General features: G+C 38.5%; 1 protein-coding gene across 1 annotated transcript in view; it reads right to left on the reverse strand.

Annotated features, from left to right (window-relative positions):
- Positions 1–17,708, reverse strand: part of LOC116085637 (sperm-associated antigen 6) — a 49,766-nt gene that overhangs the window by 16,595 nt on the left and 15,463 nt on the right. Inside the window, exons 6-8 of the mRNA XM_031363222.1 lie at positions 16,250–16,423; positions 15,257–15,409; positions 11,695–11,886 (exon numbers count right to left, since the gene is read on the reverse strand). Coding sequence (XP_031219082.1) covers positions 11,695–11,886; positions 15,257–15,409; positions 16,250–16,423 — 519 coding nt within the window. The remainder of the gene's footprint in view (positions 1–11,694; positions 11,887–15,256; positions 15,410–16,249; positions 16,424–17,708) is intronic.

Raw genomic sequence — 17,708 nt, forward strand, 5'->3', positions numbered from 1 at the left:
TGCATGTACCCATGCTGCCTTGCATGTCCCCAAGCTGTCTGGCATGTCCCCATGCTGCCTGGCATGTTCCCAGGTGGCCTTGCATGTACCCATGCTGCCTTCCCTTCAGCACTGTTCCTGCTTTCAAAGCAACACCATGTAGTGCTGCCCTTAACATCAATGTGACAGAGGGGCCTGCTGAAATTGTGGCATGCTGCAGCTACTTCTGAAGCTGGTGACTTTGTTTCTCTTCCATTCTAGAATGCTGCACAGCTGTGCATAGCTGTTTTCTGAAAACTACATACTTCATGCTGCAATGCATCTATGTGTCCTAGGAAACTGTTTTGCTTACATGTTCTTTCTCTTAGGCCTTCTAATTTTGTTACTGAATGTTTATAAATGCCATTGAAATGAAGGATCACTTCACATTGCAAATTTTATAAGTAGATTTTGCAAAACTTTTATCATTGTATGTAGTAGCAGTAATCACTTTCTTGAATTTTAAACTTTTCTTTAGATACTCAAACTGAGTGGGTGTGCATGTTCTTTTACTATTTGACACAGTTTGCCCCTAATACTACTTCATATATTAAGTAAGATTTAAGAAATTCAATCCAATCTTTCTTCTACACATTTTATAAGCTTAAAACAAACTCTTGTTTTTAAACATATCTTATTATATTACTGTCACAATATAATACATTTGAGTGAGATATGTCATCCATAGGACCATATATTTAAATACATGTTTCCCAGTTAGTAATGATGTTTGGGGAGGCTTAGAACATGTGATCTTACTATAGGAAGTACAGTAGTGGTGGCAGGGCAGGTTGGGGTATTATAGACCCACAATACTTCCATTTCTCTTCCTCTTTCACACTTCCCTGCCATAATGGACTCATCCCTCTAGAACTATGAGGCAAAATATATTCTTCCTTTTATACTTTTATTTGTCATAAAATTATATTATAGCAACAGAAAAATATCTAATCCCACTATCACTTCTCTAAAAATGGACTAGTCACAAAGCAAGCCTCAATAGATAAAATTGAAATGAATATCTTATCAGACCATCACAGATTAAAGCTAGACTTCAAAATGGACTAGTCACAAAGCAAGCCTCAATAGATACAAGAAAATTGAAATGAATATCTTATCAGACCATCACAGATTAAAGCTAGACTTCAACAACAGAAACACCAGAAAGCCTACAAAGTCATGGAAACTAAGCATCTCTCTACTCAATGACCACTGGGTTTGGGAGGAAATAAAGAAATTGAAGACTTTATATAATTCAAAGAAAATGGATGCACAACATACCCAAATGAATGGGACACAAAGAAAGCAGTGCTAAGAGGAAAGTTCATAGTACTAAGTGCCATCATAAAGAAATTAGAGATTTCCCATACCAGCAACTTAAAAGCATACCTCAAAGCTCTGAAACATACCCAAGAAGAGTATACAATAGTAAATACTCAAACTCCAGGCTAAAATCAATCAATTAGAAACAAAGAGGATACCAGCAACTTAAAAGCATACCTCAAAGCTCTGAAATATACCCAAGAAGAGTATACAATAGTAAATACTCAAACTCCAGGCTAAAATCAATCAATTAGAAACAAAGAGGATAATATAAAGAATCAATGAAACAAAGAGTTGGTTCTTTTAAGAAAATCAATAACATAGACAAACCCTTAATCAAACTAACTAAAAGGCAGAGAGACAATATCCAAATTAACAAAATCAGAAATGAAAAGGACATAACAGACACTGAGGAAATGCCAAGAATCATTAGGTCTTCAAAAGCCTGTACTCCACAAAATTAGAAATGAAATGATGATTTTTGAAATAGATACCACTTACCAAGTTAAATCAAAATCAGGTAAACTACCTAAGTAGACCTATAACCCCTATAAAATAGAAGCAGTCATTAAAAGTCTCCCAACCAAAAATACCCCAGGGCCAGATGGCTTTACTGTAGTATTCTACCAGACTTTCGAAGAAGAGTTAATACTAATACTCCTCAAACTATTCTACAAGACAGAAACAGAAGGAACTCTGCCTAAGTCATTCTATGAGGTCATAGTCATGCTGACACCTAAACCACACAAGGACCCAACAAAGAAAGAGAACTTAAGGCTGATTGTCCTTATGAATATCAATGCAAAAATACTCAATAAAAATCTCACAAACTGAATTCAAGAACATATCAAAAACATCTACCATGAGGCTCCATCCCAGGGATATAGGAATGGATCGATATATAAAATTCCATCAATGTAATCTACCATATAAAAAAACTGAAACAAAAAAGTCTATATGGTCATCTCATTAGATGCTGAAAAAACTTTGACAAAATCCAACACTCCTTCATGATAAAAAGCCTTGGAAAGATCAGGGATACAGGGCACATACCTAAACAGAATAAAGGCAATATACAGAAAGCCAATAGCCAATATCAAATTAAATGGAGAGAAACTTTAAATTGCTATAAAAAATATCTTGTTGTAACTCTAAGCAAGCAAATGAAAGACAAGTAAGAAAAGAACTTCAAGTCTTTGAAGAAAGAGATTGAAGAAGGTATCAGAAGATGGAAAGATTTACTATGTTCATAGAATGGTAGAAAAAAAAAACAATAAAAATGGCCATCCTGCCAAAAGCAATCTACAGATTCAATGCAATATCCATCAAATTTCCAATACAATTCTTTACAGACCTTGAAAAAATGGCACTCAACTTCATGTGGAAAAACAAAAACTACAGGACAGCTAAAGCAATGCTATATAATAAAAGAACTTCTAGAGAAATCACTATCCCTAATTTCAGGTTCTACTACAGAGCAATAGTAATAAAAACCACCTGTTATTGGCATAAAAACAAATAGGTTGACTAATGGAATCAAATCACAGAACCCAGAAACAAATCCAAACCCTATGGACACTTGATTTTTAACAAAGAAACCAAAACTACATAAAGAAAAAAAAAGGATGCATCTTCAACAAATGGTGCTGATCTAATTGGATTTCTACATGTAGAAGAATGAAAATAGATCCATATTTATCACCCTGCACAAAACCCAAATCCAAGTGGATCAAGACCTCAATATAATACCAGATACACTAATTCTCATAGAAGAGAAAGTGGGAAATACCCTTGAATGCATTGGGACGGGAGACAATTTCCTCAACAGTACACCAATAGCTTAGGCACTAAGATCAACAATTAATAAATAGGACCTCATGAAACTGAAAATCTTCTGTAAGGCAAAGAACAATGTCAAAACAGGACAAAACAGCTGCCTACAGAATAGAAAAAGAACATTATAAACGGACTTAACATTAGATAGTGGGTTAATATTCAAAATATATTAAGAAGTCAAGAGAGTTGACCCTGGGCTCTGGCTCTCTATCCATTCTGCCCACACCTGAAAAGTACCCTGACTCCCAAGAGCTCTGACACACCCAGGATCTCAGGATCACAGGATCACAGACATCTGGACTCCCAGGAGTTCTGACACAACCAGGATCACGGGCTCACAGGAGGGACAGGCTCCAGTCAGAGACAGCAAGGGCAGTTAGGACTAGAGATAACCAGATGGTGAGAGGCAGGGCAAGAACATAAGCAACAGAGACCAATGCTACTTGGCAACATCAGAACACAGTTCTCTCACCACAGCAAGCCCTGGATACCACGACACACCTGAAAAGCGAGATTCAGACCTAAAATCCCATCTCATGATGATGATAAAGGACTTTAAAAAGGACATAAATAACTCTCTAAAAGAAATACAGAAGAACACAAGTAAACACATAGAGGCCCTTAAATAGGAAACACATAAATCTCTTAAAGAAATACAGAAAAATACAATCAAACATGTGAAGGAATTGAACAAACAACATCCAGGACATAAAAATGGAAGTAGAAACTAAAAAAAAATCACAAAGAGAGACAACTCTGGAAATGGAAAACCTAGGAAAGAGATCAGGAGTCACAGATGAAAGCATCACCAACAGAATACAAGACATAGAAGAGAAAATCTCAGGCATAGAAGATACCACACAAAACACTGACACAACACTCAAAGAAAATACAAAAAGCAAAAAGCTTCTAAATCAAAACATTCAAGAAATCCAGGACACAATGAATTGACCAAACCTAAGAATAACAGGTATAGAAGACCAAGAAGATTCCCAAAAAACGGCAAGTAAGCATCTTCAACAAAATTCTAAAAGAAAACTTCCCTAACCTAAAGAAAGAGATACCCATAAACATTCAAGAAGCCTAAAGAACAAACAGATTGGACCAGAAAAGAAATTCCTCATGTCACAAAATAATCAAAACACCAAATGCACTAAACAAAGAAAGAATATTAAAAGCAGTGAAGGAGAATCCCACAATACTCAGAGGAAGCTCCACTCCCAGGGGCTCTAACACACCCAGGATCAGAGGTGAAGAGGACACAACATCTGTCTTAACACCAGGAGTAACTGGGACCAGCAGGACCCAGGCACACAGGAACTCCACCAGCCCAGTGACAGAGGTTCTTTCCAGACTCTGGGCCAATCCCCTGAGCAGACCTTGGCCGCAAGCTCCACAGGCAGTCCCACAACACCCAGAGGAAGCTGCATTCCCAGGCGCTCTAACAAGCTCAGGATCCCAGAATCACAAGATCACAGAGACAGCTTGACTCTGAGGAGTTCTGACAAAACCAGGATCACAGGAAGGACAGGCTCCAGTCAGATTTAGCAAGGGCAGGTAGCACTAGAGATAACTAGATGGCAAGGGGCAAGTGTAAGAAGATGAACACCACAAACCAGGGTTACTTAGCATCATCAGAACCAAATTCTCCCACCATAGCAAGTCCTAGACACACCATCACACCGGAAAAGCAAGATTCAGATCTAAAAATCACTTCTCATGATGATGATACAGGACTTTAAGAAAGACATAAATAACTCCCTCAAAGAGATACAGGAGAACACAGGTAAACAGCTAGAAGCTCTTAAAGAGGAAACATAAAACTCCATTAAAGAACTACAGGAAAACACAATCAAACACATGAAGGAAATGAACAAAACCGTCGAATCTATAAATGGAAATAGAAACAATAAAGAAATAAGAAAGAGAGACAACCCTGGAGATACAAAACCTAGGAAAGAAATCAGGAGTCATAGATGCAAGCATTATCAACAGAATACAAGAGATAGAAGAGAGAATCTCAGGGGCAGAAGACACCATAGAAAACATTGACACAACAGTCAAAGAAAATGCAAAAAGCAAAAAGCTCCTAACCCAAAACATCCAGGAAATCCAGGACACATGAGAAGACCAAACCTAAGGTTAATAGATATAGAAGAGAGTGAAGACTCCCAAGGTAATGGGCCAGTAAATATCTTCAACAAAATTATAGAAGAAAACTTCCCTAACCTAAAGAAAGAGATGCCCCTGAACATACAAGCAGCCTACAGAACTCCAAATAGACTGGACCATAAAAGAAATTCCTCCCATCACATAATAATCAAAACACCAAATGCACTAAACAAAGAAAGAATTTTAAAATACTAAAGCAAAAAAGTCAAGTAACATAAAGGCAGGCCTATCAGAATTACACCAGACTTCTCACCAGATACTGTGAAAGCTAGAAGATCCTGGGCAGATGTCATACAGACCCTAAGAGAACGCAAATGCCAGCCCAGGATACTATACCCAGCAAAACTCTCAATCACCATAGATGGAGAAAATAAGATATTCCATGACAGAATGAGATTAACATTATATCTTTCCACAAATCCAGCCCTTCAAAGGATAATAGATGGAAAACACCAACACAAGAAGCAAAACTATACCCTAGAAGTAATCTTTCAACAAACCCACACAAACCCAATTCCACCTCTTACAACAAAAACAACAGGAAGTAACAATTACTTTTTCTTAATATCTTAATGTGAAAATTATTATTACCAACATATCCTAATCAATTGAAATCCAAAAATATGAGGAATTAGAAATTTGTTGGCTGTCATTCAGTGGTCTCTCTAATTTGGTAATTGGAGAAATAGGTCCAATATTGTACAATTTATATACACTTTCAGCTTGTTTCTTCATGACAGTATCTTGCTGAATACCACATAATGGTCTTGAAATCATGCTTCTCCTATCTCAGCCTCTCTATTAGTAGGATTGTTTATTTCATATTTTTACACTATACTATGGTTTTCAGAACAGCTTATATATTTCAAAAGTATACAGCCAAAAGAAACGTAGATGATTAACTAGGGAGGTGGCTTGTAAGAGAACAACAAAGAAACTGAATGCTTTGCTTGACATTTGTAACTATTGTATCAAGTTTGAAGAAGAGGACTTTATAAGTTACTCTTTCTCTGAGATGAATGCTTTTCCAAATTATCACAGCCAATGAACCAGATTCTTACCCTCACCTAATGTCTGTGCTACCCTCCAAGCAGAACCATTGTTCATTGAAACAGTTGGTGAATGACTTTATGGATAGACCATCTTAATACACACACCATTTCTTAAATGAATGTAACCTGACTCTGTGGGCTGAGAATGAAGACAATCACTCAAGTCAAATAGCTTTGACCACAGCAGGAAGTCTATATCCAAAAATCACGCCTATAATTCATACCTTGGTGCAACAGAACTGTCAACTCTCAGCTTAGCTACAATGGAGGTAAAATCCTCTGGTGATGTAAGGGTCATTGAAGTACAGCCTTATTAAAATGAAATCCAATGTCTAAAAATTGTTCTTATTTTGGGCTTGTACTACAGTAAAAGCCAAGATTTTAAACTCTACTAAATACAAAACAAACAAACAAACAAAAAGACGTTATATATTTATATTCATTTTAAAAAATACTAGTAGTGATGTATTATTTTAAAATATACACTTAATAGTTTGGAGTTGGGGCTGGAGAGATGGCTCAGCGGGTAAGAGCACTGACTGCTCTTCCAAAGGTCCTGAGTTCGAATCCCAGCAACCACATGGTGGCTCACAACCACCCGTAATGAGATCTGACGCCCTCTTCTGGTGCATCTGAAGACAGCTACAGTGAATTACGCCAGAGCGAGCGGGGCTGGCAGAGGTCCTGAGTTCAATTCCCAGCAGCCATACACATGATAGCTCACGGCCATCTGTACAGCTACAGTGTACTCATAACACATAAAATAAATAAAATAAATCTTTAAAAAAAATAGTTTGGAGTTATTTAAAATTTATATTGAGAAAAACTTATGTATTTTCAGTATTGATGTAGACAAACATCTACGTAAGACTGTTATCTTATTGTTGTTTTTATATGAAAATACAAGAAGCCTACAGAACTCCAAATAGTTTGGACCAGAAAAGAAATTCCTCCCATCACAAAATAATCAATATACCAAATGCATTAAACAAAGAAAGAATATTAAAAGCAGTAAGGGAAAAAGGTCAAGTAACATATAAAGTCAAACCTATCAGAATTACACCACACTTCTCACCAGAGACTATAAAAGCTAGTAGATCCTGGGCAGATGTCATACAGACCCTACAAGAACACAAATGCCAACCCAGACTACTATACCCAGCAAAACTCTCAATCACCATAGATGGAGAAACCAAGATATTCCGTGACAAAACCAAATTTACACAATATCTTTCCACAAATTCAGCCCTACAAAGAATAATAGATGGAAAATGCCAACCCAAGGAGAGAAACTACACCCTAAAAAAAACAAGAAAGTAATCTTTCAACAAACCCAAAAGAAGATAGCCACACAAACATAAAAATAGCATCAATAATAACAGGGAGCAACAATTCATTAATATTAATTCCTTAATATCTCTTAACATCAATGGACTCAATTTTCCAATAAAAAGACATACACTAACAGACTGAATACATAAACAGGATCCAATATTTTGTTGCATACAAAAATGCACCTCTGTGTCAAAGACAGACAATACCTCAGAGTAAAGGGCAGGAAAACAATTTTCCAAGCAAGTGGTCCCAAGAAACATGCAGGAGTAATCATTCTAATATGGGATAAAATTGACTTTCAACCAAAAGTCATCAAAAAGATAAGGAAGGACACTTCATGCTCATCAAAAGAAAAATCTACCAAGAAGAACTCTCAATTCTCTCATCTATGCTCCAAATGCAAGGGCACCCACATTCCTAAAAATGACTTTGCTAAAGCTAAAAGCACACATTGGATCTCACACAATAATTGTGGGGGACTTCAACTCCCCACTCTCAGCAATGGACAGATCAGGGAAACACAAACTAAACAGAGACACAGTGAAACTAACAGAAATTGTGGACCAAATGGATTTAGCAGATATCTCCAGAAGACAAAAGAATATACCTTCTTCTCAGCACCTCATGGTACTTTCTCAAAATTGACCATATAACCAGTCACAAATCAGACCTCAACAGATTTAAGAAGACTGAAATAATTTCATGCCTCCTATGAGATCACTATGGACTAAGGCTGGTCTTCAGTAGAAACAAAAACAACAGAAAGCCCACATACACATGGAAGCTGAACAATGCTCTACTCAGTGATAACTTGGTCAAGGAAGAAAGAAAGAAAGAAATGAAAGACTGTTTAGAATTTAATGAAAATAAAGGTATACTATAAGCAAACCTATTGGACACAATGAATGCAGTGCTAAGAGAAAAACTCATAGGTCTGAGTGCCTCCAAAAAGAAAGTGGAGAGAGCATACAATAGCAGTTTAATAGCACACCAGGAAGCACTAGAACAAAAATAAGCAAATACACCCAAGAGGAGTAAACAGCAGGATATAATCAAACTCAGGGCTGAAATGAACCAAGTAGAAACAAAAAGAACTATTCAAAGAATCAACAAAACCAGACTAACCAGAGGGAAGACACAGAGACAGTATCCAAATTAACAAAATCAGAAGTGAAAAAGGAAATATAACAACAGAAACTGAGGAAATCCAAAAAAAAAAATCATCAGATCCTACTACAAAAGCCTATACTCAACAAAACAGGAAAATGTGGATGAAATGGACAATTTTCTAGAAAGATACCAGGTACCAAAGTTAAATCAGGATCAAATAAGCAATCTAAACAGTCCCATATCCTCTAAAGAAATATAAACTGTTATTAATAGCCTTCCAACCAATAAAAAGCCTAGGACCAGATGGATTTAATGCTATCAGACCTTCATAGAAGACCTAATACCAATATTCCTCAAGCTATTCCTCAAAATAGAAAGAGAAGGTTCTCTACCCAATTTGTTCTATGAAGACATAATTACTCTCATATCTAAACCACACAAAGACCCAACAGAAAAAGAGAACTTCAGACCAATCTCTCTATGAACATTGATGCTAAATATTCAATAAAATTCTCAAAAACTGAATCCAAGAACATATGAAAACTATCATCCATCACGATCTTCATACCCGGGATGCAGGGATTGTTCAATATATTGAATTCCATCAATGTAATCCATTATATAAACAAACTCAAAGAAAAAAATATGATCATTTCATTGGATGCTGAGAAAGCATTTGACAAAATTCAACACACCTTCAGGATAAAAGTCCTGGAAAGATCAGGAATTCAAGGCCCATACCTAAGCATAATAGAAGCAATATACAGCAAACCAACAGCCAACATCAAATTAAATGGAGAGAAACTTGACGCAATCCCACTAAAATCAGGTACTAGACAAGGCTTTCCACTCTCTCCCTACCTATTCAATATAGTACTCAAAGTTCTATCCAGAACAATTAGAAAACAAAAGGAGGTCAAAGAGATACAAATTGGAAAGGAAGAAGTCAAGATATCACTATTTGCAGATGATATGATAATATACATAAGCAACCCCAAAACTTCTACCTGAAAACTCCTACACCTGATGAACAACTTCAGTCAACTGACTAGATATAAATTAACTCAAATAAATCAGTAGACTTCTTTTACTCAAAAGATAAACAGGCTGAGAAAGAAATTAGGTCAACAACACCCTTCACAATACTCACAAATAATATAAAATATCTTGGTGTAACTCTAAGCAGACAGATTTGTACAACAAGAGCTTCAAGTCTCTGAAGAAAGAAATCAAAGAAGACCTCAGAATACAGAAAGATCTCCCATGCTCATGGATCAGCAGGATTAACATAGGAAAAAATGGCCATCTTACCAAAAGCAATCTACAGATTCAATGCAATCACCATCTAAAGTCCAACTCAATTCTTCACAGAGACAGAGCAATTCCCAACAATAAAACAAAAACAGAAATAACAAAAAATGCAGGATAGCAAAAATAATTCTCAACAATAAATGAACTTCTGGGAAAATCACCATCCCTGACCTCAAGATGTACTACAGTACAATAGTGATCAAAACTGCATAGTATTGGTAAAGAGACCAACAGGTAGATCAATCGAATAGAATTGAAGGCCATAAATAAACCACACACCTATGATCCCTTGATCTTTGACAAAGAAGCCAAAACCATACAGTGGAATAAAGAAAGCATTTTCAACAAATGGTACTAACTGGAGGTCTGCATACAGAAGAATGCAAATTGTTCCATTTTTATCTCCTTGTACAAATCAAGTCCAAGTGGATCAAGACCTCCACATAAAACCTGATATTCTGAATCTATTAGAAGAGAAAATAGGAAAGAACCTCCAACAATCAGCATAGGGGGAAATTTCCTGAACAGAACACCAATGGCTGAGACCAAGAACTGACAAATGGGACCTCATGAAACCGAAAAGCTTCTATAAGGCAAAGGACACTGTCAATAGGACAAATCAGCAACCTACAGATTGGGAAAAGATATTTACCAACGCTATATTCAATAGAGAGCTAATATCCAAAATATACAAAGAACTCAAGAAGTTAGACTCCAGAAAACCAAATAATCCAATGGGGAAAAAAAAATGAGGTACTGAGCTAAACAAAGAATTCTCAACTGGAATCTCAAATGGCCAAGAAGCACCTAAAGGAATGTTCAACATCCTTAGTCATCAGGGAAGTACAAATCAAAACTACTCTGAGATTCCACCAAACTAGACTGCTGGTATATCTGGAAAGTGTTTGTAAGTGGATCGAGCTGCCTCTGCCTGTTAACCTGTGAAATGAGCTGCTGATTTTCAGACAACACAGATGTTGCTCCTAAGAACCCTTCTAAACAGGTCCACTTTTACCATATCCTTTCTTTCCCACTACCTCTGGTGGGTGGTGAGTTACAAGGAAGGTTAAAGCATTTAAGAGCCATCATTAAAAATAGGATTTGAAAAAAATTAAAGTTACAAGATTGCAAGCCCATAGGAAGAACAACAATATCAACTAACTGTACCCCTCAGAGCTCCTAAGAACTAAACCTCCAACCAAAGAGTATACATGAGTCAGTCCATGGCTCCCGATACATATGTAGCAGAGGACTGCCTTATCTGGCATCAATGGGAGGGGAAGCCCTTAGTCCTGTGGAGGATTGTTGCCCCAGTGAAGGGGGATGCTAGAGGGGGGAGGGGGGAGTGGGTGGGTAGGTGGGGGAACACCCTCTTAGAGGCAAAGGGGAATAGCATGAGGCTTTGCAGAAGGGAAACCAGGAAGGGAGAAAACATTTGAAATGTAAGTATATAAAATGATTAATTTTCTGAAAAAGACTTTTAAATCACATATTTTAAAAACTAGTTATATCTAACCAATCTCCCCAAAGCACTCACTTTCAGCTGCAGGTCCTCAGAGCTCTCCGGTGACATGTACAAAGACAGCAGAACTGGCAGAGTGTTTGTGACAGCCACAGCCCTGGCATGCTCTGGAGTGTGTCTTCCCAGCTGCCCCAAGGCCCAGGCAGCAGCAGCCTTAATATGATCTTCTGGTTCTTCTGATAGGCAGATTGACAACTGGGGTACACCCTGCCAGGGACCCAAATAGCAAATGTTATCTATAAACCTAGAGTGGACTTAATGAATCTTCCCTTGTCTCTCAGACATCAGAAGAACTCACTTTGGCCTTCATCCCTTTCTCCTAAAGGGGCCTGCCATTTAGGGTAACAAACTAACTAGAATCAAATTGTATTAATTATCTATAACAAGCTAATTTAACTCTGGTATCTCTATTGATTTTTACTGCCCAGATTGAGGGACATTCAAAAGAACAACAGATGCCATACACCAGGCAAAACCAAATGCTACTGTGACCAACTAGAACTGTTCTATGACCATAAAGCACGCATACTCCCTTGTTTAAAAAGTGAACCAGACTAAAGAGAGCCCTTGCCAGGGTACATGCCACCCTGGGTTCAATCTTCCTCAACATGTCATACACACACACACTCACACACTCACACATGCACACACACACACACACACATTAATTTAATTTTTACCAATTATAGTAAATCTGAGAACATTATTAAGATAGACTAAAATCACAATAATATGAGCAAGTGGAATATATATCACTAATATCTTTCTTGAAGTCACACATTTATTTATTAATTTTGGTCAACCTAAGTAGAGTTTTGCTCATCCTAACACATTGAATGCTTGCGTAGGAATGAAACCTTTTTTTACACTAGTAGCATATGATCACATTTTTATCTTAAGCATCCATGTTAACTAAATAGTAAAAACATAACTAACTTAAACACCTCAAACACATTACAGTTTGTGCCCCTAAGGAAAACAAATAAAATTCTTATTCCAGACTCTCGGTAAGCATATTGTTTCTTTTTTTTTAATTTTTTTTAAGATTTATTTATTTTATGTGTATGAGTACACTAGCTGTACAGATGGCTCACTCTGGCCCGCCTCCGGCATAGTATGCTGTAGCTGTCTTCAGATGCACCAGAAGAGGGCGTCAGATCTCATTATGGGTGGTTGTGAGCCACCATGTGGTTGCTGGGATCCGAACTCAGGACCTTCGGAAGAGCAGTCAGTGCTCTTACCCGCTGAGCCATCTCACCAGCCCAAGCATATTGTTTCTAATTTGAGACTGTAATAATGACTTCACATTCAGTACCAAAAAACCCTCTCGGTATCAAAAGGTCGTGACACCAGGTAAAAGTTGAAATGATTAGGCACATTTGTTCCCCTCCACCTTACTGGGTGTAGTTCAATTTCCTGAAGAGACCTACCACAGTCCTTCATCTGTTTTTTTTTTTTTTGTTCCTGTGTCCATCAATACAAAAGCCCAGACCTATCTTCAGAGTGACATGACACTCTAAAGAGTCCACATCGTTACATCATGGTAGATGTAACAAGACTGAGGGAGAGAAGGAGAGGCAAACGGCTCATGGACCCAATCCCTAGCTCTGTCTTACAGCCCCACTGGTTATAAGTACACAGTGACATGAGGAGTTATAGGATGCCATTAAATATTAGGCACCTTCCTTTCCTCCCTCCAAAAATCTTCCCATTTAACTCTCCTTGCTCTCTTTCAAATTCATGGCCTCTTTTTTTAGTAATTGATGGTGGTGATGGTGGTGGTGGTGGTGGTGGGTGGGTGTGTGCATGTGTGTGTGCACACGTGTGTCTGTGTGTTTCTAAATACATGGATATGATCTGCCTGGTTGGTATAATTTCATTTGTATTGTTTTCAGAGCTGACCATTTCATATCGGAAAAATTGGTGTACAGACAGAGAAAATTATATAATTATATTATAATCTCAAAAATTGAACTGGTTTGTTTTGTTTGTTTTAGTGTTAAGGCATTATCACTAGGACAAGGAGAGAGTGCTGTATTGCTCTCTGCTTTATCTCAAACTCCTGCCACCACTTTGATCTCCAGGAAAGTGGAAAACCACAGGCAGGGCTAGCAGCCCCCTTCACTGCAGAGGGGCAGGCATCCCTGCTACCTGAGCTGGATGCCTGGGAGGCAATCAATTGCTGCACTTGCATCGTTCTTCCTACATGGAAGCTAAGGAGCAAAAACCCTAGTCATATCCTACGGCCACTCATCTAAAAGGACTCCAGTGCTCTAATCACCGCCATGGCCTATGATAACAGAAGAACAAAAACAAACAGCAGGATAAAAGGACAAAGGCAGTGGTGGCACACGCCTTTAATCCCAAAGGCAGAGAGAGGCAGGCAGGCGGATTTCTGAGTTCGAGGCCAGCCTGGTCTACAGAGTGAGTTCCAGGACAGCTAGGGATATACAGAGAAACCCTGTCTCGAAAAAACAAAAACAAAAACAAAAACAAAAAAGGACAGAGCATCTTCATGGAACAGATGGAAGATAACACTTGGAGGCTGCTCGTTAGCAGGATGTGTAGGCACACACCTTTCTGTTAACAAACAACAGCAGATCATCTGTGCTGCTGACAAGATAGATGCCCTAGAGGCTCACCATGGGCCGTGAGCACACTGCCTCTGAAGCATTCATCAGGAGATCTGCATGTCTGAATATGTCTGCATGTTCTATGAGCATCTACTATATCCCAGACTGCTCTACATAGTGAGTTTATACAAAGTCATAGATTGATAAGTCAAAATAAAAAATAAATAAAAATAGCACCCAGAGCCCTGCTGTCTGCTGTGTGTCCGTGCTGACAGCCTGTACCCAAGGAAAGAAGACGTTTGTGAGAGCTATCTCCATATCCAAGTGACGGGAAGAGGAGAGATGTAGAGACCACTGAGAACAGACAAAAATGACTCATGGTCCAGCCATTTATAATAGGTTCTTCTTTATCTCGTTCAGTTTGTGAGAGCTATCTTCATATCCAAGTGACAGGAAGGGGAAAGATAGAGACCACTGAGAACAGACAAAAATGACTCATGGTCCAGCCATCTATAACAGGTTCTTCTTTATCTTGTTCAGTTTGGTTTTGATTCTTGAGACAAGATCTGCTATGAAGATGCAACTGACTTGAAACTCATGAGATCCACTCAGCTCCCAAGTGCTAGGATTAAAGGCAGGTGCCACAACCCAGCTATGACATTTTTACCCATAGTGTTGCTGGCCATGTTTGTAAATATGCAGAGTAATCCTTTAATATATACATATACTTAACAGAGAAGTTTCAGGTAACAGTGATACTTAAAGGTGGTGATGAACTATTGGAACAAGAAACTGAGTAAAATGTTTTCTGTGACCTCAGTTTTTTTAAAGGTCACTCAAGGAAACATGGTGACAAGTACTGAACTTAACAGCAGAGCAACTGAAAAGGTGGGTGATTGCTTTTCACCACTGTTCAGTTATACTTTCTCTAATGACGGAGAACAACAACTTACAGTTCCACCCTAGGTTAGCCTACTACGTCACTAAGTGTGAAGTGAGCACACCTTGGAGATAATCACCGCCATGGCCAGGTTCTCAGAATGAGCTGCCACATAACCCAGCATCATGATGCCGGGCAGCCGTATGTTCCCTTTGCAGGATCCGATGCAGTCAATCACGGCAGCCACGCCTCCAGCGTTAACAATCAGCTGTGAGAGCTGAGGGAAAAAGAGCAAGAGCCCAGACATGAGATGCTCTTTAAATACAGCTTGACTACACCTTATTTAGGACTGAAAAAAAAAAACCACAACTGATCAAAATTGAAATATGACTTATAGAAACTACTGTCCTTCCTAAAGAGACGTGTGAGAACATTCTGCTGTTTACAGTCACTGAGAAGAACCTTGTTCTGTAGTTCAATTTTCTCCACATCAGTGGAAAAATCTCTGTCCCTGTTATAATTAATGTTAAAATCCTTCACCTAGAGCTAGTTCATAACTCATTACTTCTTCAGCTTATATGAATCACTGAAAGTTCAGACACTGGGAATAGTCTAACCCCTTGCCTGTTGGCTGGCCATACTACAAAGCTGAGTGTACTTCAAAATTACAAAAAAATCCATACAAATAAAGATAAATGAAACACAGAAACTAGTGTGCAATAAAATTAAAACTGGTTAAGCAAAGCACCCACAGAAAAAGGATAGAACATAGACTTGCTTTGTAGGGGGTATTCTTCACACGTAAATCAAGTCTTGACCTTGGGCCAGGAAATCTTTGTGGTCTGAACCAATCCAGAAATGGAACATACCATCTCATTGCTTCTAGCTGATATAAAATGGTGAGAGTGACAGAGGTCCACAGATACTACAACTAGAAATGGAAAGCTATAAGTGATTAGAAATAGTATTTTAAACTCCAACTAAATTACTAAAATTCAATGGTTCTCAACTTAAAGGAACTTTGTGCCCTATAGAATATTTAGCAATGTAGAGCTACTTTTTTGTTTGTTTGGTTGGTTGGTTGGTTGGTTGGTTTTTGGTTTTGGTTTTGGTTTACCTCAGGCGTGTGCTTTGCAATCTCTCTAATTAAGGTGCAAGCATTTTTCTTCACATATTCATCTTTGTCCTTCAGGCAGGTTAGAACAACAGGGAAAATCTCTGCTTCAACAACCATCTCTGCCAAGTCCACAGAATGCTTTGCAATCTGACTGAGAGCTGAGAGGACCTGGCGCTGTCAAGCAGAAATGAAATGAAAAAAATTATACAGAATCCAACAGCCCAATTCATAATTAGATGTAGTTTTCAAAGATTTATAATGTCCCCTGCAGTGATGATTTTGAAGGCATGGAGAAATTATGGAGAGCAGCTAAGGCTAGACACTGTGTGGCAGGGAGTCTCCCTATAGGGAGACCAGAAGAGGCTATTGGTGAAGGTATCACCTCAGTTGCAGAGGAAACCCTAGGACCAAAGAAGTCTTTGGGAAAAGCTGAGGCTTGGCACCACATGGCAGGTCAGAGTTAATTGAGAGACCAGGAGAGGCCATTGGTCAAGAGTACAGACTCAGTTACAGGGATGACTCTACCATATTGGAGTTACAAAGGACAGAGGCAGGTGTGGAGTGAGGCTTGCCTGAGCCTACCAGACAAGCTGTGTGTGTTACAGATGGCAGAGCTGGAGAGGTGCCTTTGGAGACCAGAAGATCATGAGTGGGCCCCAGATATCAAACATTGACTTATACTGTTGAGTTTGGTTTTGCTTTCATCTGATATACCCTGGTTTTTCCATCTTAGAATAAAAAAAGTATTTTTCCACACTCCAACAGAGCCCACAGTTAAGAGACCCTGAATTTTTAAAGGGATAGTGGGGCTTTAAAGTGTTGAAGTTGATACAGCCAGGCGGTGGTGGTGCACACCTTTAATCCCAGCACTTGGGAGGCTGAGACAGGCGGATTTCTGAGTTTGAGGCCAGCCTGGGCTATAGAGTGAGTTCCAGGACAGCCAGGGCTATACAGAGAAACCCTGTCTCAAAAAATTAAAAAAAAAAAATGTTGGAGTTGATAAAGACCATGAGACTTTTGAAATTGTAGTATACTTTATATTATGACATTGATGTTAGATCTTGGGAATAAACAAGAGAGAAAAAGGTTAGTTTTAAGTGATGTGCTTATATGTCAATGTTAGCAAAAATGGAATTTCATAGTTAGCTCCAGCTGTCAACTTGACACAGCCCTATGGTCACCTGGGAAGAGAGAACATCAAATGAAGAATTGAACAGATTGGATTAACCTATGGACATATCTGTGAGGCAGAGTCTTTGTTGCTAATTGATGTAGGAAATTTCAACTCACTGTGGGCAGTGACATCCCTAAGCAGAGAGACATGAGCTATTGAAGAAGGAGGAGGAGGAAGGAGGAGGAGGAAGAAGGAAAAGGAAGAGGACGAGGAGACAGAGGAGGAGGAGACAGAGGAGGAGGAGGAGGAGGAATAGAGAGAGGAGGAGGAGAAGGAGGAGGAAGA

The sequence above is a fragment of the Mastomys coucha genome, unplaced genomic scaffold (genome assembly GCF_008632895.1).
Source record: "Mastomys coucha isolate ucsf_1 unplaced genomic scaffold, UCSF_Mcou_1 pScaffold12, whole genome shotgun sequence".
Lineage (NCBI taxonomy): Eukaryota > Metazoa > Chordata > Mammalia > Rodentia > Muridae > Mastomys > Mastomys coucha.